At 35.9% G+C, this 21309-nt stretch overlaps 1 protein-coding gene across 5 annotated transcripts in view; it reads left to right on the top strand.

Annotated features, from left to right (window-relative positions):
- POT1 (protection of telomeres 1) overlaps positions 1-20891 on the top strand; it is a 52296-nt gene extending 31405 nt beyond the window's left edge. For all 5 annotated transcript variants that reach the window (XM_056481781.1, XM_056481785.1, XM_056481782.1 and 2 more), the window contains exons 12-21: positions 5248-5408; positions 6860-6948; positions 8055-8099; positions 8529-8685; positions 9918-10120; positions 11341-11476; positions 14046-14140; positions 15543-15634; positions 17743-17848; positions 19058-20891. In XM_056481781.1, the coding sequence (XP_056337756.1) occupies positions 5248-5408; positions 6860-6948; positions 8055-8099; positions 8529-8685; positions 9918-10120; positions 11341-11476; positions 14046-14140; positions 15543-15634; positions 17743-17848; positions 19058-19170 (1197 nt within the window). In that variant the 3' untranslated portion in view covers positions 19171-20891. The remainder of the gene's footprint in view (positions 1-5247; positions 5409-6859; positions 6949-8054; positions 8100-8528; positions 8686-9917; positions 10121-11340; positions 11477-14045; positions 14141-15542; positions 15635-17742; positions 17849-19057) is intronic.
- The last annotated feature ends 418 nt before the right edge of the window (positions 20892-21309 follow it).

Below are 21309 nucleotides of genomic sequence, written 5' to 3'. Positions count from 1 at the left end.
TGCCTTGCCCTCTGTACTCAAGATCGTTTCTAAGAAAGCATTTACCAGAAGATAAAGATAAGTGATAACCTTTATTTATGCTGGGCCTATCAGCAGACATGAAGTCATTTGGATAAATTAACACCTATTCATAAGTAAATTACAGATAACAAAATAAGTGTTAGAATTTGTGTAAGCAGTCATAACAAAACTGACAGAAGTATTTCATTATTTGCAAGTTCTCTTCCAGAATTTTTCTCTTGGTAACTAGTGTAAAAAAACAATGTTCTGGTGAAATGGTATGTTCTGAATATGAAGGAAAGAAGTGTTTTAATATTAATAAAACGTATTTTCTTGAGTAGCTGATAATACTCTCTTTATTATTCTCTCCCATTTATATTCAGGAATTGAATCCCATACTGAGTATGTGATATGTGGGATGTCTTCATTCTCTCTCTCAATTTTTAACTTCCTAAGCACTCGCTCTTTCAGATTTCTGAAGCATTTTTACCTTTGCTGGATACTGCATTGTGTAGTAGAAGCTTTAATAATTTCAAAGGAAATTGTTAAGTGACCCCCCCCTTGACTCTGGTGGGTGTTTTTCTCCTTCAGGCTGTGTCAATAGTTTCAGTCATGCAAGCTGTAGAAGTTTCAAATTAGATAATTTTTGTACACCACATTTTAGTTGCTTGTCTTAGTGGAGAAAGAAAAAGGGCTCATATGCTGACAGTTAAACTTCAGAAATATTTATTACTTTCAGATTACAACATGTAGAATTAATTGTATTTCACAGAATTTTAGATATATATATATATATATATATATATATACACACACATATACATATATATATATATATACACACACATATACATATGTACACATACACATATACATATATATATATACTTATATAATGAAATTTGGGTGGGGAGAACTCTCCCTAAAATGGAGGATTAGTGGAAATAATGTCATATCATAAAAAGTATAATTGAAATATGTATGATATTTTATTGAGTTCAGGGTCTTGTTACACTAAGTTTTTTTTAAAAAAATTCCTTTATGTAGCAGTATAGAACTGGCAAGTGTTTAGTGTATCTACATACACCTTCCCAAGTGTGACTAGATATTTTGCTAGTTTGTGGTTTCAGAAACAGTAAAAAGTGCACTATTTTTCAATGTTCTGTTCTGCATTTAACACTTGCTTAGAGTGCCCTTTTTTAATGTAAATTGTTACAGAATTTAGGTTACACTCTTGCCTGTTGTGTACCATTTGCAGTGACGGTTGCAGCTTGGAAATGATGTTTTCTGTAGGAGCAATCTGTTTTACACAACCTTGATAACAAGAAGGGCAGATTTTAAAAAAAAACCTGAAATGCATGTTCTTATTTTAAAATTGTGTATCTGTAGGCACATGTTCAGACAAGGAAGCTCTGAGTAAGTACTACACACCAGAGAAAATGGGTAATATATTACAGGGAATTTTTGGCAAATCCTGGAGCACAGTGTCAGGGATATTGCTGCAAGAGTTTGTTAAAAACTTCTTGTTTAGATCGAGAGAACACTGAAGATATGAGCACTTTATCTCATTTTTTAAGACAAATAATACTTAAAATGGAGAGAACTTTAGTTAAAGGTACGTGGAAGGTGAGTTATATTCTCCCCACTTCTGTTTTTTAATTCATTGAAAAGGGAAAAAAACCCAAAAGACGCCACTCTTGAGTCCTTCAAACTCTTAAATGCCTTCTTACTGCCCAAGATGGTGCCCAAATGCCATGTATGTGCTTTGTCTCATTTGCAGAAAGTTGTGCACTATTTACTGGGCAAAATTAGACTGTTGATGCAATAAAAATGGTGACAAAGAGATCTCACTGAATATAACCAACCATAAATACAGGCAAAAAAATGAGTACAGGTGAATTTGTTAAGTGATTCCTGAAGATAAAGACTTGTGTGCCTTTTTGGACAAGCATGAACATTTACCTGCAATGACACATGCTGTTGTGAATTTGCTGAATTCCAGTGTGATTGTGAACACAACCCTATACATTTTGAAATAATTATTAGAATTTCCTATGCTAAAAATTGTTCTAGTTAACTAGTTAGAGGGAGCTTCTACATTTCAATTCTCTCTAGTCTTAATATATATTCTTAAATAGTCATATTGGAATTAGACTGAAAATAGGGTGTTAGTATATTTTTATATTACTGCAATAAATGTTTTTATTCACTTTAATTTCACTTTTAAATGAGCTTCCTGTAAACAAGGTAGGTCATAAAGAGAACTGTAAAGTCAAGTAAGGGGCTGGGTTTGTATTATATTTTAGTAATGGCTCTGTAAATCATGGTGTTTAATGTAGATCACAATTTTTTCTAAGTCAGGTATATAAAGAATTCGGTCTGCAGGCATTCTGTAAGCAACAGAAGTACAGTAACATTTTTATCCATAGCATCCACATTTGCTCTCTGCTGTTAACAGTAAGCAAGGCTGCCTCCCAAAGGAATCCATGGAAACAGCATTTTGTCCACTCAGGCATCTCTGGGCTGACATTCAGAACCTTATATTTGGCAATGCTGATTATTATTCATCTCTTTGGTAGTTCAAAGTGATATTAAAATATATAAAATAGTGACATTTTCAGAAAAGGATCTAATAAACGTTTAGAAGATTATTTTATAGTGATGATAAGCCTTGCAAAGTGGATGTTGCACTAAACGTGTGGTTCAGTTGGCTTCTGTTTGAATTTCAGCACAGTAGTTTAGAAAGCAGACACAGTGTTTTATATTCTTGGCTTCTGAGCTCTCCTCTCCCATATTTAATTTTTGTGTTCATACATAGAGAAAATACTTATCTTTTATGTACTACTTCTTTAAAATAAATCCGTCAATTGAAATCAGCTTTTTCCTGCTGAAAATTGTATGTATTACTGTAAAAAAAGGAACCTTTTCTATGTGACATGGCAGCACAGGACTCTGTTACCTCTTCCAAGCTGCCTGTTTTGAGTTAGGGTGGTATGTGTTCTAATGTGTACTAAACTTTCTTGGTTACCTACTCCATGCAGGGACCATCTGGAGTGGAGTTATTCCTTCTCCAGGCATGGGAATAAAACACTGTAATAATGCAGCCTTCTGTCTCAGGGAGCAAAACTGCATTATGCAGGAAAAAGAAAAGTCTCTTACATGCGTCCTAAATGATGCATCACAGCACATCACAGTTTGGATACTGAACTGTGCAAGCAATGCTACAAGCTCAGTTTGGGCTAATCTCACCAATAATTGGAGATTCCTTTTTTTCCCTGATTTGATATTTGAACCAGTTCATAGCAAGTTTTTGCAACTTTGCCAGTTCATATAATGTCTGAAACTTTGAAGGGTCTGTATTGATGTTGTAGGCAAGGGTGTTAACTTGATCCTTTTAAAATTATTTTTTTCATGGGTGGAAAGTGCAGTCTAGTTCTGCTCATTTTTGCCTCATTTTGTCAAACCATAATTTCCTGCAAATTACTCTTGGAGGTAGGGAAGTAGTTTGACACTTTTAATAATATAAGATTATTCCATAAGCAGAACTCAGGTAAGAACTTCTAAAAAACTTTTTCCAAAAGCATTTATCATAGTAATTAGATTAGTCTTATGATATGAGTGTCCTTTGTTTTTTTGGATATTCATAATTAAGTGAAATCAGCATCTGGAAAGGAAAAAAAATGTCTTTGGGTAAGCCCCTTAACTGCCATCTAAAAACACCAGCTGTCCTGGTGGTGCTTTGAATGAACAAAATGAGCAGCCTACTAACAGTGCAGGTCAATTTAAAGTCTTATAAGAGCTCCATGCCAGAAGCAAAATAGGTGTGGGCTGAAGTGCACTTTTTATGTACCTGCTGCCTCCGTTGGAAAATATGCTGCCTTTTTCATTGTGATTATTCTTTAAAAGAGCAGTTTGATACCAGCATTATGTAGTCATACTTTGTTCCTTGATACAGAGGAGGATTCTAGACACAGGTTGCTGCTGCATCTGCTTTTATACATATATACATGTGTTTAAAAGTGTTGTGGCATGACCAGTCCAATCTAATAGGAATAGTTTTTCAGTTTCCACTGGATCTGAAGCTGAAATATGACTTAATAAACTGACTGCTGTAATATTAATGTCAATTGAAGTAAATTTAAAATAATTTGTCATTTCTGTCAGGGTATTTAAAAGATGTGTAGAATTAATATAAAACTAGGTTGTTGAGTGTGTGTAGCATGCCAGCTGTTATCTGAATCTCAGATTATATATTTTTAAAAAAATATTTGGCAGCTGTAATTGAGTCTCCATTTTATCTGCCTTTAGAACATTGGTCTTGGTTTTGGTTGTTTGGGTGTGTGAGTTTTCTTTGAGGCATAATGGGAGTGGTATTTTGAAATAAAAGCAAAGTTACAAAGATGTAACATTCCATAACTTCTTCTTTAGTAGGTGCTTGTATAAGTTAGCCTAAGTCCATTTGTGTAACTTGACAAAACTGTTTCAGAGAACACAAAATCATTCTAAGCCAAACAGGGAGCATGTCCTCCATGTACCTTCATTCTCAGCATTACAGGAAGCACATTCTCCACGTCCCCAAGGAGATCTAAGAGATAGGAAAAGTAGAAAGATCTTTCTGTTTCTAACACATACTGTCTTTTGTCCTGGTGTTAAAAAATGTAACTTAATGTTAGCTGTAATGTAAGATATGATGGAGAACTCTGAGTAAGCAGTTATGTTTATGTACATGTACACATAGTAAACCATGCACAGTTATGAGCACAAGGTCAATTGCTAAAAGTGATCATTCCCAGGAAAAATCACAGACTGTCAGTCTCTGTGGGGCTGTGTTGGGAACACAGAAGGCAAACTGTGCCCTCGAGAAAGCAATGCATTGACTTGTTTGATCTGTCTCCTGAAGTCTGTTTGAGAATTAGATTTACTAAGAAGGCTTATTCTGGTTCTGAATCACCCTTTGCTGCCATTAAGGTTTTCTAATAAAGCAAAACAAACAGATCACACGGAGAAGTTTTGCAGTTTCTATACCTGAAAATACTTAAAACCCAGCTGGAAACAACCCTAAGAAGTTTGCTCTAGTTGACTCTGCTTTGGGCACAAGAGTTGGAACAAGGTAATCACCAGAGGTGCCTGCCAGGTTTGCTGTTCTGTGATTCAGTTAAAAAAGGGAAGAAGCTTCATGAGTGTTAGAATTTTCCATGTAAATGACTACCTTTGTCTTATCTATGTGGGGGTTTCTTTTCCTTTCAGATTGGAAGTTTTCTGAGAATTTACAGTATTCATACAAAACAAGCAAGTGCTGACAATGAAGATGTCTCACGTATAGAATTTCATCTTCATGGTGGCACCTGTTACGGTCGAGGAATAGGAGTCTTGCCAGAAAGTAACCCAGATGTCAAGGAGCTAAAAGCGTAAGTACCATGTGTACTCTGTTTGGTTTTCTCCAGCTCATTCTTGAAAGCTCTAGGCTAATGTTACAGCTGTACAGTTTAGAATTGTAAATGTGTCTAAGAATCAGAAACTCAAGGACAGAATGTGTATTTAGCACCACTAAGATGAAGAGTATTTGGAGGGATAGGTAAAGGCAATTTTTTCAAATTTAAAATTTAAAATAAAAGCAGGGATTAAGACTTCTATTTTAATTAGCTTAATTCTAATTATGTGCGTTTTAAAACATGTACATATGTGCTACTTGAAAGTGGTGAGATTTAAAGATGTTCAAAATGAAGAAGATAATTTTCATTCTTTACTTAACTGTCCTATAAGGAATCAGAATCATTTAGGTTGAAAAAGAAGTTTAAGGTCATCAAGTCAATGTATGCCTTGTCCAAGTGCCCTACCTAAACCAGGTTTCTAAGTGCCACATCTACATGAAAAACACCTCCAGGGATGATGACTCCACCACTTGCCTGAGCTTCTGTTTTTTAATGCTTGACAACCCTTTCTGTGAAGAAATTTTTCTAATATCTAATGTAAACCTCCCCAGGTACAACTTGAAGCCATTTCCTCTCCTTCTGTCACTTGTTGCCTGGGAGAAGAGGCTGACCACACCTCAGTACAACCTCCTGTCACATTGTAGAGATAAGGTTCTCACTGAGCTTTGTCTCCTCCAAGCTAAACCATCCTAGCTCCTTCAGCTGCTCCTCATAGGACTTGTGCTCCAGCCCCTTCACCAGGTCCTTTTCTGCTGAGCCTCTTCCCAGCCACTCTGCCCCAGCCTGTAGTGCTGCATGGGGTTGTTGTGACCCCAGTGCACTTCACCTTGTTGGACCTCATACACTTGTCCTTGGCAATTAGTCCAGAATCCTCTGCAGAGCCTTCCTACACTCAAGCAGATCAGCACTCCTTCCCAGCTTGTAGTCATCTGCAGACTTACTGAGAGCACAGCAGTGCCCTCAGTCACCTTCTCCTCATTGCTGGTAGAGATTTTAAACAAACCTGGCCTTAGTACTGAGCCTTGGGGAACACTATTTGTGAGTGGCCACCAGCTGGAGATCACTCCATTCAACACCACTCTCTGCCCCTTCTTCCAACGGTTATGAGCTCTTTTCTTCCTTGGGAAAGGCTAAGTAACCAGAGTCCATATTCCATTATCAGGAATCTGTTTCCAGTAGTATATATTTCTTTTGGCACTATTTTGTGTTTAATGTTCCAGAAGTGATTTCAAAAGTGTCTCGTCTGCATCGTTAATATAATCTCCTGAAACTTCTGGCTCAGTTGAGTTTTATGTCTCTGCTGGAACATTTATGTCGGAACATTATACTTGTGTATTGATAATAAATAGGTTTCATTTAAATATGTGTGTATGATGATATATAAAAGATTTCTCTAGATTATAAAATATTTTGCTATTTCTCGTTAGATTCTTAGAATCCGTGGATCTGACAGACAGTCAGAATATGGAAAGCATGTGTTCAATGGATATAGACAGCACTTTTGGCAATGTTACAGGTAAGAACAATTGAAAGCTGATTTTATTCTTATGTATATATATGGTGAAGATAAGGTCACAGTTACTGCATTTCTATGTGTGTAGTGCTACTTTCACATTCAAAGCCTTAGAGAATCCTTTCTGTTTATTAGACTGGAAATTTACATTACTCTTTCTGTCTTCCAGCAAAAGCATTTCATATTACATGAAAAGATACTTTCGTAAGAGTTAGTGAATAAATTCTTAAGCACAGATGGTGTTCTTAATCATACTATATTAGATCACAAAGCAGTTATGTAAGTGCCTCCCTCTAAAGGGTGATTCTTAAGGGACAGGCACTCAAAATGCTACTAAACAGCTGCCTGTTGAGGAACCCTTCTTAAGCCATTGGATGAAAAGTTGTGTCAGTGGCAGAGGTGTAAGGTGCACTTCCATAAAACAGTGATATCTTATAGACAGTTCTACAGACCCCATATTATTTTCTGAATGGTATTTTTTGCCCAGGATAAGGATAATTAAAAGGGAATTAAACTCTAAAGCTGGTTGGACATAGTCTGTATCTTTGCTTCTGGCTTTTAAAAGTCTGTGTTAGTCATCCATTTCTAAAAGGATGCAAAAGTCAAAAATAAATAAATGCTTAATGTCCAGTCCATAACTGAAAATTTAGAAAAATCTTTGCACTTATTTACTTCATTCTCTGTGTGTAGTAGAGGTTGGTCAGAGAAGGGACCAGGCAATTTGTATTGGTTTTAGAATAATGCATTTATGTTCTTGTCCAGAAGGATTGCAGGGGATAAATACAATTTATGCCAGCAGATCATTCACAGTATACTTCTGAAAAGTGTTCACTTTGATAAGCATTCCTATTTAATGTGTATACTAACTTCCCCTCTGAAATATTAACTCTTGATATGCAATGCATGTCTCCTGCTTACTTTTGCTGATTTTTTTTTTTGTTCTTGTTGTTGTTGTATTGTTTTCATACGTTATTGGGAGTTTTCATTTGTTCAGCTTTTGGTTTTGTGTGTGTATCTACCTGTCTATCTACCTACCTGTTTGTATGTGCCCACATGATAAAAAAGAAAAAAAACAAGGAAAATAATTAGGAAATTCTTCTTGATTTTAGATCTTGAATTGCATTTACAGAGATGTCAGCAGCTATCTGTTACAGGTAGGTAACATTTTGACCTTAAGGTGAATTTTAATTTTGCTAAAAAAGAAAATTAATCTTGAAACTTTGTCTTAAAGGTCATTATAGCAAGAGCTATTCTAAGAGTATAAATGTATGTATGTTGCATTTGGTTTATTTGTTTTTTTAAGGAATAGAACATATTTATATATTCTGCTTTCATTTGTTTTTTCTTCGTGTTGTATTTCTGTACCCTGAAGTGCACCATGCTCCTGTTGTGATTTATTGACCATTGTAACAAGCTGTATTGATAAAGCTAAGGCTGCAGCTGGGAAGGAAAGAAAAGTTGGAAATTAAGGAAAAATGCATGACTGTGATTGTCATTTCCAGCCATTTCCATAATATTACAAATATTATGGTGATTAATAGTATGCATGGTGGTTTTTTATCTCTCTGTGTATTGTTTTGCAGTATTAACAGATCATCAGGATTTGAGTAACACAGAACTGAAAACCATAACCAACAGCCCAGCTCCTCAACAGTATCGCATTAGAGCAAAGCTGAGAACTTATAAACCCCAGAAGCTCCATCAGTCTGTTAAACTTCATTGTTCCAAATGCAACTCTTTGTAAGTGTTTCACACAGTACAAGTAACTAAGAGTTGCTCTGCATGTTTTGGGATGCCTAAATTTTCAGTGTGTTTTCAACTTTGCTTTTTTGTAAGATGAGCTGAATGTAAATGTATATCATTTTTTGAAACTCACTGATAATAAGTAAGAAATTTTTGAATCATCAGATGAGTTCCATTTACAGAATCCTTTGAGTGCTTTCAAAACAATAATTTTTCTTTATTTGCAAATGTAGCAGTAGTTTTTTCCATACCATAGTTGTATAGAAGTATCTTAAGTGTTTCTTTATTGCAGTTTTGAAATAGGATATGCAAAGAGATATAATAGTCTCCAAATGAATTAAAATATCTTTGACTAAAGTGTGTCTTCCAGACAAGGCATCTTTTCTGGATCCAGAAATATGGAAGTCACACAACTCGAGGCTATTCCCTTGGGTCCTGTCTCTGGTCACCACAGAGAAGGGATCAATCCCTGCCCTTCCCTTTCCCTGATGAGGAAGCTGTAACTGCAGTGAGGTCTCCCCTCTGTCTCCTCTGGGCTGAACAGACCAAGTGACCTCAGCTTCCCCTCAAGGCCCTTCACCATCTCTGCTGCCCTGCTTTGGACACTCTCAGAGACCTTTTACAGCCTAATTGATTCTGTAATATTTGTGTCATTTGAATGGCCTGCACTATTGCTTCTCTGTGTATGACAAGTGGAAATGCACAAATGGTGCACTCCAGCAGGACAGGATAGAAACTGTGTGGTGCAGAGTTACAGATTTTCCCTGGACAGTACTTACATAAAGCTGTTCTGGTCCTGTCCTTTTTATCTTTTTTTCTCCCTCAGTTTGTGCAGTCAAACAGACTAAAACATAAAATCTGAAATTATATAAATTTGTGTAGTCTTTTCACTCCAGTAAGGTGGTATATAGTTTGTGGTTCAAGGCCCAGCTGAAATCACATAAAGCTGATAGATTTGGTTTTCCACGGATTTTCATTTATGTGGGATGTAGCTGCTAGGCTGCCTCTGCTCCTAGGTAAGGTAGCATGTTACTTGGCTTTTTATTAATATGGAAAATCATCAAATACTATACAACTCTTAATGTTTAAACTGGTAAAACAATGAGGATATTTTTCCTGTACGTACTCTTAACTCTCATGACTGTATTCTAATATTTATTTGGAGTACTGTCATCCTTGTTGCTAGATTGCCTAAGCTGTTAGAACAAACTTACTCAATTTGGTTTTAGGCAAGAAGTTCCAGATAGAGATGACTTTGACGTCATTTTACACAACTCTGCCACTACTGCCCCAAACCCAGAACTGCACAATGCATCCTGGTATGAATCTGTAACATGGACTACACAAGACCAGAAGAGGGAAATAGCCATCCATTTTGTGAAGCGTGATGAAATGCTTCAACATCCTGAAGACACCTTGATTATGATAGAAGGTAAATTGCAAATACACCAATTCCTACAGCACTGTGTGCACTCTGTGTATGTACAAAGTAAAGACATGTTGAAGTTGTATTCAGCGTAAGTACTGATGATCATAAAGGTATCTTCAAAGAAAAGAAAAACTGAGCTGGAACTGTAAGTTACTGTTGTGCAAACAGGAGATAGTAGTCTGTTCTATTTTAAAACTATACCAATATTGCTTATTGTTGATCATGCTAAAATTAACATCTGAATATGTTTTTGGTTTTTTTTCTAGCTGTGCTTACTGTTTTTTTTCAGTTCGGATCTAAAAACTAGCCTAGTCTTCTAAACAAGCCTGTTTTTAGTATTGATGTGGAAAGTTTTAAAAGACTTCTGGTAATACAAGCCTCCAATTAGATTTTTCAGCCTCTGGATGTCAGTGTTGTTTCAGATTAATAGACCTTCTCTCAGTGTGAGATTTTTGGTTTGGTGTGGGTTTTATCAGATTTCCTCAGGTGAAAGAAATAGCCACTGATCCTTAAACAAGAATATTTAGCAAGAATACTACAGAGGAATTTTTATGTAATAAAAATAATTAATTGCATATAACAAAGTCTTCAAGTGTGCTCAAGTAGTGATACGAATAAGCAAATATAAGTCAGGTGGTCCTTTGTGTGAGGGTCAATGACAAAACCCCTTCTGTTTTCTGCTTTCTTTTGTAATTAGTTAGTTCTGATAGCTGCTTTATTTCTGATGTGTTCCCAACTGACTTCAATCTAAGCTTTTCTTTCTTAAGAAAAAATAAATCTATTTCTTCTCCATTATCCTAGAACAGCTGAGCAATATAATTTGGTAAATTTATTTTTAAAGTGTCAGCAACTAAGTACATCTGTGTATGGGTATGTGCATATAAAAGGTCAATTTGATTGCTTTGATTTTTTCCTAAGAAAATGGCTAATAAAATCATAGGAGTAATTATATGAAAGTGGTGTTAACTAAATACAACCTCTTGGTTACAGTGTTAACTGTGAGGAAGATATTAATGCATCTGCTTTGAAAAATGTCTCTTTGTTTCTTAATTGAGTCTGTTTTTGAGTAAAAGTGAGAAGGTATTGGGCTATTTTTGAGTTTTTAATAGTAGATATCAATTATTATTGAAGGCCCTGAAATCAGCTGAGAAATCTTAAATTTTTCAATTTATTTCTGACTGCTGTTTAAGAAACCATGTTGTTTTTTTTTTTATTTTTAATAGGTGGAACACTAAAAGAAATCTGGAAGCTTGCAAAAAGATTTAAGTGTGTTATTCCTGTGAGATCCGCAGAAGATGATCTTGAATTATTAGATCTTTCAGCTCCTTTTCTTCTACAAGGGAATGTAAGATATTATGGGTAGGTTAAAAGGATCTGTTGATATTTCACTAGTTGCAGTAACAGCATTTTCTTCAGTAATTCAGACAGCAGTGCTTGAAGGGATAACTTACACACAGATTCTCTGTAAAGTACGTAGCATGATGCAGAGTACTGACATCAGGGTTGAAATGCCATATTATTTGGTGCCTGGTATCAGAGGACTGACTGCAGTTTGGCCCTTGATCTGTAAATCTGAAGCCCTTAATTACACAGCACTCCAGTTTCAGTCTTGGCTGTGGTGTGTGAGGGGGCAGTGTGCTGTAGGAAATGGAAATGCACATGCAGTGCAAAGTACCTCAATACCTCTTCTAGTCCAGATCTTCCATTTCTGGTCTCACTTGGACTAAGACAAAACATATGTTGTTTTTAAAACTGTATGATGAGGGATTTTATATATATATACACAACATAACAGATAATATTTAAATAGAGATCCTAGAAATAATCTCAGCCTGTCAATCTACAACTCATTCTCTCTCTTAGTGTTGGGAAAGCTTAAGGTTTGGAATCAGCAAAGGATTTTGAACAGCCTTTCCTTACCATTTGTAACTTACTGTGATCCATAGCACTGCAAAGTGCTTTACCTATTTGTGGATGTCAGTCACTGTAGAGATGACTTCAGCAGGTTTCTGAATTCCACAGTTCCAAAGCTGTGGAATACAGTACCCACACCTAGGTCTGGTATGTGTGATCTGCCATGCAGTGCCATGTTCCTGCTCAGTGAGAGCTATCAGCAGAGTGTTCCCCAGTAGTGCCCAGCAGCATGCAGCTGCTGAGCTCAGAAATATCAGTCTCCTCCATGCAGGCTACTGAGCTCTCTCTCAGCAGCTCAGGCAGAGCACAGTGCAGTGGGGCACTCTGCTATGTCTGCAGGCTGTAAAAAAATTTCTATGCAGAAATACTCCATGTTTGATGTGAATCCTAAAGCTTCCCGTAAGGGCCACCCATAAAATGAATACAGGTAATTGTTTCTCTCTGTCATATATAGTTTTGACCTTTCCAGATATTGCTGTCTACAGCTTTTTTTAAATAAAGGTATGGGTACTCCTGCTGGGACAGGATCTTCACCAATACAAAGTATTTCTGATTGCACTTTCATAATCCATATATTTCCCCAGCTACACACAACTCACCTTCAGACGTTGTTCCCTTTTCAAATGGTTGGACTGTAAAAGCAAATGGTTTATAAGACATTCCATGATTGCTTATACGATATTAAGGAAGGATCCTCACAAGTATACTGACATTTCAGAGCTATGTTTTTATCAGTGACATATACTTGGCAAAGTCCCGAAAAGGTTCTGTATGGTGGAATGAATTGTAAGTGTGTGCACTTGCATGTATATTCATTTATACATAAAAATAAGCAAAGACACACTGCATATAAAAAGCAAAATTCACAGTTAAGTTACATTATTGGAGTTTGAGTGGGTTTTTTAAAGGAAAAAGTGAATTGACTTTATATCACTTAAGCAGAAGTAGTTTTATTGATTTTTATGATGTGCTTTGCATATAATTCTAAAAGACAATAAATGTTTATTTCAAGTGCTAGCTGTAATATACTAATACAGAAGCTTAATTTGGAACAAATAGTTTTGTTCTGTAATTTCATTTCTTGAGGCAAATGGGAGCAACTCTGAAAACAATATTTCCATCCACTTGCAGCATTAGCTTGCTATGTCATGTGTAAAATTTATAATAATTGGTGTAAATACACCAGTAATAGGATTTTTTAACAACTCTTAGTTAATATTCTCAACATCGGCAAAGCCAAATTTCTCCTCTAACTCTGAGTTGGGTTTAGAGTGTGCTAAAAGTTCAGATTCTTTCCTACTCTTACAAAGTGAGAAGTGGTGGCATATGAACATATATTTAGCAGTGTAGTGATCTTAGAATCCTGGAATGGTTTGGCTTGAAAGGGACCTCTCATGATCATCTAATCCAACCCCCTGCCTTGGGCACAGGCACCTTGCACTACACCATCCTGTCTCGTCTTAGCACTTCCAGATAGAGGGAATCCCCATATAGGGAACAGATACAGGGAGCAGTGTTTCTGGACAACCTGTTCCAGTGCCTCAGCTCCTTCTTTGTGAAGTGTTTCTTCTTTCTGCACAATTTACATCTACCCTCTTTCAGTTTAAAAATGTTGCTCTTTGTTCTTCACTACAGGCCTGGTTAAAAGTCTCTTTCTGTCTTATAAGCCCCTTTTATGTAGTGAGAGGCCACAGTAGGGTCTGCCCAGAGCCCTGTTTTCCAGACTAAAGAATCCCAGCTCTCTCAGCCTTGATGTACAGTTTTATTTCTGTGTAATCACTGAAGTGGTCTTTTACAGATTTGTTTCTTCTCATGGATAGTTCAAAAATAGAATTAAGGATTTGGTTGTGCTCTAAAGCTGGTGTGTCTGGTTAAACAGTTACTTCAAGCAGCAATAGAAAGGCTTCTGCACTTCACTGTGTTAGAAAATCAGTTTTGTTTTTTCTGTGCAGAATACTTCTAGTACAAATATATGAGTGTTTGGTTAGTCTCAATATCTTGTTTTAAATGCTAGGTGCAAGAAGTGTTCAACTCCAAAGCCTATGAAGAATCTAAGTTCCATTGCAGCAGAACAGCAACTGTCATGGGAACCAACTGAAATAGCACAAGGTCAGCTGACATGATATTGTCCTGAAATACTTTTGTGCCTTGATTCTGAAGTGTTGATGTGAAATAGTTTGATTTGCAGTTCTGTGTTGCAGTCTTGTACAGAAAGCATGTAATTATGGTCATGTTGAATATGGTGCTGTAAAATTCATTCACCTTTTACCAGTTGAAATAACATATTTACTTTTGGAACTATTACTGTATGAGTTAAAGGAATTTATATGTTGACTAGTTTCTTCTACCATTGGTATCAGTAGTAACAGTTATGATAATACAGATGTCATTTGAATTTTTGGTAGCAGATATTACTTTTAAACTGTATGTACTTGCAGTCATAGAAGTTAGTCTTGCTTTTCCTTTTGCTGTACTGTTTCTGACCTGAACTAAAGACAATCTTATTTAATAACTCATACAAGTTAGACTTTTATCTACTGTAAACTTCATGCTCCAGAGAGTCTGCAAGAAATAATATTCAAATGAAAGGAATTATGCCACAACAATTATGTGTATTCTGTGTTTCATGTGTTCCTTGTGCTACTAGATGCAGTCAACATGTTAAAATTATGGAAATGGAGTTTAAAACTTTACAAAGCGTTAAGGAAAAAGAATACTTGCATGTTTATCAGTTCATGTTCTAACATAGTAAGTTGGAATATCTAGATTAATTAATGCTTCCTGACAGTTACACTATTTTATGTATATTCTTCTTCTATCAGCTGTATTTTCAGGCTAAATTATAAACCTGCAAGTATACCAGATCAGTTGAACATAAAATGACTACCAGTTTAAGTAGACATGCCCAGAAAAGACTGATGCAGAGCTGTAGTAACTCTGTTTCTGTTGTTGTATATTTGCAGCATAAGAGTTACTGCTGCCAGTGAGAGAGTAACTGTAGTCATTTACTTACACTGGAATACTTTCAGAACTGCCAGCAAAGTTTTTTTCTGAAGAAGCCTGGTAGCTTTTGCTACATCATATCAAATAAACTGTTTTCTTCAGAAGGTAATTTTCAGGTCAAATTCTTATTACCACTGAATTAAGAGCACTTCTCCTTTAATATTCCGTGGATAAAAGAACACAGGAGTAGGAGGATCCTACTAAGGTGGGATCTAAGATTGAAGCAAATATTTTTTGTTTATTAGCATGGGAATAAGTACTTAAAAATCTTTATGTGATTTTATAGGCTCATCTATTTAAGTGTTTCTAGGTGAATTGCAGTGGTCTCAAGAGATAAATGACATTTTGCTGTCAGACATCAGAGCCTCTATGTTTGGTCTTTTAATTCATACTTCTAATGACAGTATTCAAAGTCAGTTACTATTAATTGAAGGATGATGTCAGCTTGAATTGTTATAGTTTGCCTTGCATATTCTCTCAGAGAAATACCAGTTTTTCTTTTCTTCAGTTTTAGGTATTGAACTGCTCCAGTATGTTTTTATTATGAAGTTTACACTGGTTGATGAAACAGGAGCACTAAATGCATACCTTTTTGATTATGTAAGTAAATCTAAATAAAGGTGGACTCTACAGATGATGCAAGTTTGGATTTTATTTGGTTTTAAAATGGCAAATGTATGTGCACAAATATTCATTCTATGTTACCTGCAGTGTTTTGTGGGAATAATTACAGTGCTATAAGGCTGTTAATACTGTACAGAGTATAGAATATTAAAGCATAAAGACAAAACTTAAGCTTGAAGATAGATTATTTAGTATTTCCATAAACTTTTATATATTTATTCCTCCTGCTGAATTTCTCTTTTATTGGCAATGTTAAATTATGCAGCCTGACTGCTGTGTAGATGATAGGAATGTTTCAGGATTTATGCAGGTAACTTCTGCATCAGTTTAAAATCTCATTGCCTCTTTTTTAACTCTGAGTAGAATCTCTCCATTCAATAATGCTTGATGTTTTTTGTTTCATATGATCATGAGGTAATGAGGCCCTCTTTCCCTAGGCAGCTATATCTGTAAATATCTGTACAGATATTTATCTTGGATTTCAGAAGCAGTTTATTCAACTACTTTACTAACCTTCAAATTAACCTATCTTCAATTTCCTGCTACCTGAGACACTGAAGATGTGATGATTTTCCTGTCACAGCAATGTGGGTGTGACAAAATGAGACAGAAAAAGAATTTAGTGGGATTTTTTTTCTTCTCAGCAGTATTGTTTGATGTGTATATATCTGCACATGTTCTGCCATTATATTAAATTACTTTGAATGGGACTTTAAAGAGAAAGCTCTTCCTTGTTTAATGTTAAGACTGTAAGTAAAAATAATATCAGAAAAAATATGTTTTTTCTTAAAATAAAGAGTGTTTTAACAGCAAAGGAAATCAAATACTACAATCCCCATTTCAGCCAGTCATCTTTTCCTTCTACTGTCCTTTTTCCTTTTTATATCCTTTTTATATCAAGAAACTAAACTGCAAAAGGAAGATGGGGGAAAATATTTAAACCATCTCTTGATGCAGAATTCCAAAACTTTATGCTTCAGATACTTACCAGATATTGCTCAGTACTACAGTTTAGCTTCAGGAAAATACTCACAGTTTCTTCTGAAGTGCCAGCTGCTTGCATTCCTGCTGTTGGTTCTTCAAAGACAAGCCATGAGTTTCCAAGTCCTTTAGCACCACCTGAGAGGGAACTGGGCTGCCTTGAAGTGCAGCTTTACATTACCTTCCAGTTGCACTTCCATAGGAGCATAGTGCTTTTCAGTGCTGGTCCTTCTTCCCCTCCTTACAGGAAAAGTCAGTGAAGTAAAAAATAGAAAAATTTCTAGTCAGAAGAAGACTGAAGCGAGAGAAGAGAAAGTTATCTGTGTCATTTTTGCTTCTGGATGATCTGTTAACTTCTGATCATTGACATTACACGTCGTACAAAAATCTTACGGAGGCAGATTACTCTGTATTTGTATCTTTTAACAAAAATGAGAAATTGCTACCAAAAATTTTAGCTCACTCTGAACCTTTAGAGATCCAAAATTGGGTAGCAGACTTGGAAAGAATAAACTTGAAGTTTTTTCAGTCATGCTTACTGTGTGTGGTTTAACAATACACAGAAAATGTTTATTTAACATTTTAATGTTCCATTTATTATTTTCTGTTTCCATTCAGAAGAGTAACCCACAGTGTAAGCCTTTTCTCCATAGTTTCTAAAACTGCTGAAAAATGAAACTCGCCCTGAGAGAGTTCCACAGATACAAAGCCAGGTTGCAGTGCTGCTTGTTTTCAAGTGAATTTGTTCCTCTCAAGATGTGAGGGATTATTGAGGGGGACTGACCATCCTCCCTGGCCATGACATTGTCTAATATTGTCTGGTTATGGAGGTTCATGAGGAATATCTGCCAGTTATGTATAGAACCAACATGTGTGTTTTCTGGGTGGCTGTAGTCCCTAAATGTTATGGGGTACTGAAAAACAGACTGTTAATTTTTTCAGACAGTTTGGGTTTTTTCTGTATCAAGACAGTTTTTTGAAATAATGCAAATTTTCTGTTGTGCTACCTGATCTTAAGTTCCTAAAAGAACCTGCAGTGAAGGTTCTGGCTAGTGATTTCTTACACTTTTTTCAACACCTCATATTCTTTTCTTCTCTTTCAGGAGAAGTTTTTCCAAATTCCTGCCTCTGAAATCTTAACTAATAATTATCTTCAGCAAAAGATGCATATGACCATGAATACACTCTGTCCTCCAGGAAGAAAATTAGGTCAGCTTGCTATTACTTTAAAAAAGGGAAGGGAAGGGAAGGGAAGGGAAGGGAAGGGAAGGGAAGGGAAGGGAAGGGAAGGGAAGGGAAGGGAAGGGAAGGGAAGGGAAGGGAAGGGAAGGGAAGGGAAGGGAAGGGAAGGGAAGGGAAGGGAAGGGAAGGGAAGGGAAGGGAAGGGAAGGGAAGGGAAGGGAAGGGAAGGGAAGGGAAGGGAAGGGAAGGGAAGGGAAGGGGTCTTTCAATCTGCTTTTGCAAATGCAAAGTCTTAGAACTCAACTTATGCACAGGCAAAACTCAATACAGAAAAATGCTGGAACCTGAAAGCAGAGTTCATGTTAATTTGTTCTGAAACATGTTTGCATATTAAGTCTGCCTTTGAGAAAGAAAATAAATGATTCAGTAAATTCTCATGTAGCATGCACTGGTGTGTAAATAGCCATGCCTGTGCAGGCACTAACATACCATCTGTATTCATATTGAAGTTAACCAGAACACCCTCATACTGAATGTCACAGCATGTTAGGGAAAACAGAAAGGAAATTCAGCATATGGCACATGCTTTGAGTAATGTCCTGCTTTTGATTTTGATGCTGACTTAGAGCATCCCTTGCCATATGGGAAATATCCATGGAAATTGAACAACTACTTAATCCAAATCCATTCCCAGGGACTTTAGTGCAGTGTGTGTGTTGTGGCACAAAGTAGCTCTGCCTAAACTACACATGTCCAAGGTAGGTGGATGTGCAATGCAGCTCCAACCTCCAGAGCATGCTCCAAGTACATGGCTGTCAGTCACCACTGCAATCACCCTGGAGTCTTTGCCATACTTAGGTAAAGTTCTCCTGTAATAGACAGTAAAGGATTTTCCCTTTGAGACCTTGGGAATTGTCTCATTGAAACACATGGAGATGAATTTTATTATTGGAAAGTCTTTACTTATACATATTTTATACTGTGGCATGACTTCTGGCTCTAAGTGTTTTGTGGAGTTCTGGTGCAGGGAGGACAAGTCTTGGAAGGCTGGCACTGAACATCATTTCAGATCTTGTGGGAATCTTAAATTGGAATTTCAAAGTTAATAATTAATTTTTCTTTTTATTAACCGTTGTATACATTTAGATATCCTAGTTAAGATCTCGCTCAAGTTATACTTGCCTCCTATAAAAATTAGAAATGAATATTGAACAGTAATTTCAATTTTGTTTGTAGGTGACTTGCCATGGCTGGAATGCTTCATCAGGTCCTATAATGTCAGAGATGCAATGAAAAATCAAGTTTATTACCAAATTTTTGACACTACAGTTGCTGAAGATGTTGTATAGTCATGTGTTGCTAATTGGAAGTAATCCAGTAAGAACCAGTTTCTGTGGGGGGCTGGGATCAGAGACTGTATTTAAAAAAATAATCTTTGTTCCTTTCTTAGGAATTCAACCTGTTTTTATAAATGTTTAGTTTATGTATGAATGGGAATGGGAATTATACTTTGATATGTTTGCTGTTTTCCTGGTACACAACTTTTTGATCTAGTGGAGGTGCTAATCTTTTCCCTGGAAGCTGCTTGGTTTAGGTTGATGAAAGCAATCTACTTTCCATCTATCCTTCAAAAGGGCAGTGATGAGATTACTCTAAATTAGTGAATTTTACTCAGAAAAATGTAAGTCAGGATGATGATGTGTGTTCATTTTTGTATTAAATTATGTCAGCAGGGGCAGAGAGAAAGAGCTCTTCAGTAAACTCAGACTGCTTTGTGCAAGCCAGTATTACTGTTCTCACTTTGACAGGGAGGTTGGTGTTTAGAGACTTCTTTGATTTTGTACTGATATGTACATTTAGGCAAACTCCTCCTGGTAGCAACACTCAGGTAACTGCTCCATGTACCAGTTACTGTAGATTCTGATGGGGTTGTGAACATGACCATGTAGTGATTATCACCTAAATTAAAGTCAAGCCATGAAGGTAAGGTAGTGTAAAACTGTAAAATTAATATTGACATTTGGTAGACAGTAGTGATTTGAGGTGGCCTTGTTGGGTACCAAAGTTGTTGGCATGTTTATTAGCTGGGTCTGTGTTTTCAAAGGCTCAATCTGCCTTTTCCATCTTACTTAATCAGATTGTGTGCCTAAATTCAGAGATACAGAACTGCTGTGGTGCTATCGTGCATTGAAAATTCTGCTGGACTAGAAAACTATGTGGTGGTTTTACTTTGCATTCAGAAGTCCAGGACAAGTTCAGGATAATGTAGAAATCCCTGTCAAATCAAATGCTTTCCATCAGAACAAAATTACTTCGTATTTAAAGCAGCTGTTTTTAAAGAATTTCAGAAGCAAGATGGAATATTTGTAAGTAAATTATTATTTTAATAGTAGATGACTTTTTTTTTCATTTTGTGAGCCATTTAATAGGTTATGCAATTTGTCTTAAAATTTCATCAAATATCCTCTGGTAATTTGCTTGTACTGTAAAAAATTATACTGGGTTTATATGTCATAAGCCAGGATATTGTTCTTTATTGATCAATGTATAAGGACAACCAATATTAAAAGTGCTGAGTGTATATTTCCTTTAAAAATTTCTAGAAAATAAAAATATTTTGGAATTAAAACAGCAGTTTATCAAAGAGTCTACTGACTTAGGAAAATTTGTTTTTTTAATTTATGCATAAATGCATCAACAAAAGATAGTTGCAGCAAATGAATATTATAAAACTTTAGACACTGGCCATACCCAAATATTTTCACAAGTTAGAAGTTAAATTGAAGGCACTCTTCTCTGCTTTTATTTTATGTAGTGTAAGAAAATGTGAATTTCTATTTTTAGATTTTTGTCAACAAGTGTGAAAGATATTGATACTGTACATTTTTTTCTAAATAAGTCTTAAGAAAGTAATAAATAAAAAGATGTTTTGAACTTCCTTGTAAAATCAATCAATTTCATCACATGCCTTGTCTGAGATCCCTGCCTGAAAACTCTCCATGTGCATCATGATTTTTTTACTACTGAATATTGTATTAAAATGTTTAATAAAGATTTCTCCAAATAATTACTTTTTTTGTGTATTTGACTTTTAATTTCTATTTCATAACTGTATAAACTTTATCATCAGTAGCCTTCATCCAACATAATGCTCCAAATGAATATATAATTTGTTGTATTGAAATGCATATGTTTAATTCTTCTTCTAAATACAATGCATAGAAATAAATTTATAATTACATATTTGTTCATACTAAAGATCACTGAATAGAAAGGAATTAGTGGATAGACATTTAAACATGGCTCTCATTGGTAGCCTTTGTATGGAGCAGTAAACTTCACTAAGGTGGGGCTTGAGCCTTAGTTTCCTGTCCTGTCAGTGCTGTGAGTGTTGGCTGGTGGTGAAATCCTGAGTGTTGTGTCCTGAACCTGCAGCACCAGCAGGCTCTGGCTTCTGAAAGATGAGCATCTCAGGCACCAATGACTTC

This window comes from Oenanthe melanoleuca, chromosome 1A, assembly GCF_029582105.1.
Source record: "Oenanthe melanoleuca isolate GR-GAL-2019-014 chromosome 1A, OMel1.0, whole genome shotgun sequence".
Classification (NCBI taxonomy): Eukaryota; Metazoa; Chordata; class Aves; order Passeriformes; family Muscicapidae; genus Oenanthe; species Oenanthe melanoleuca.
The sequence above is the reverse complement of the archived record's forward strand: the minus strand, read 5'-3'. Positions and strand labels throughout refer to the sequence as shown.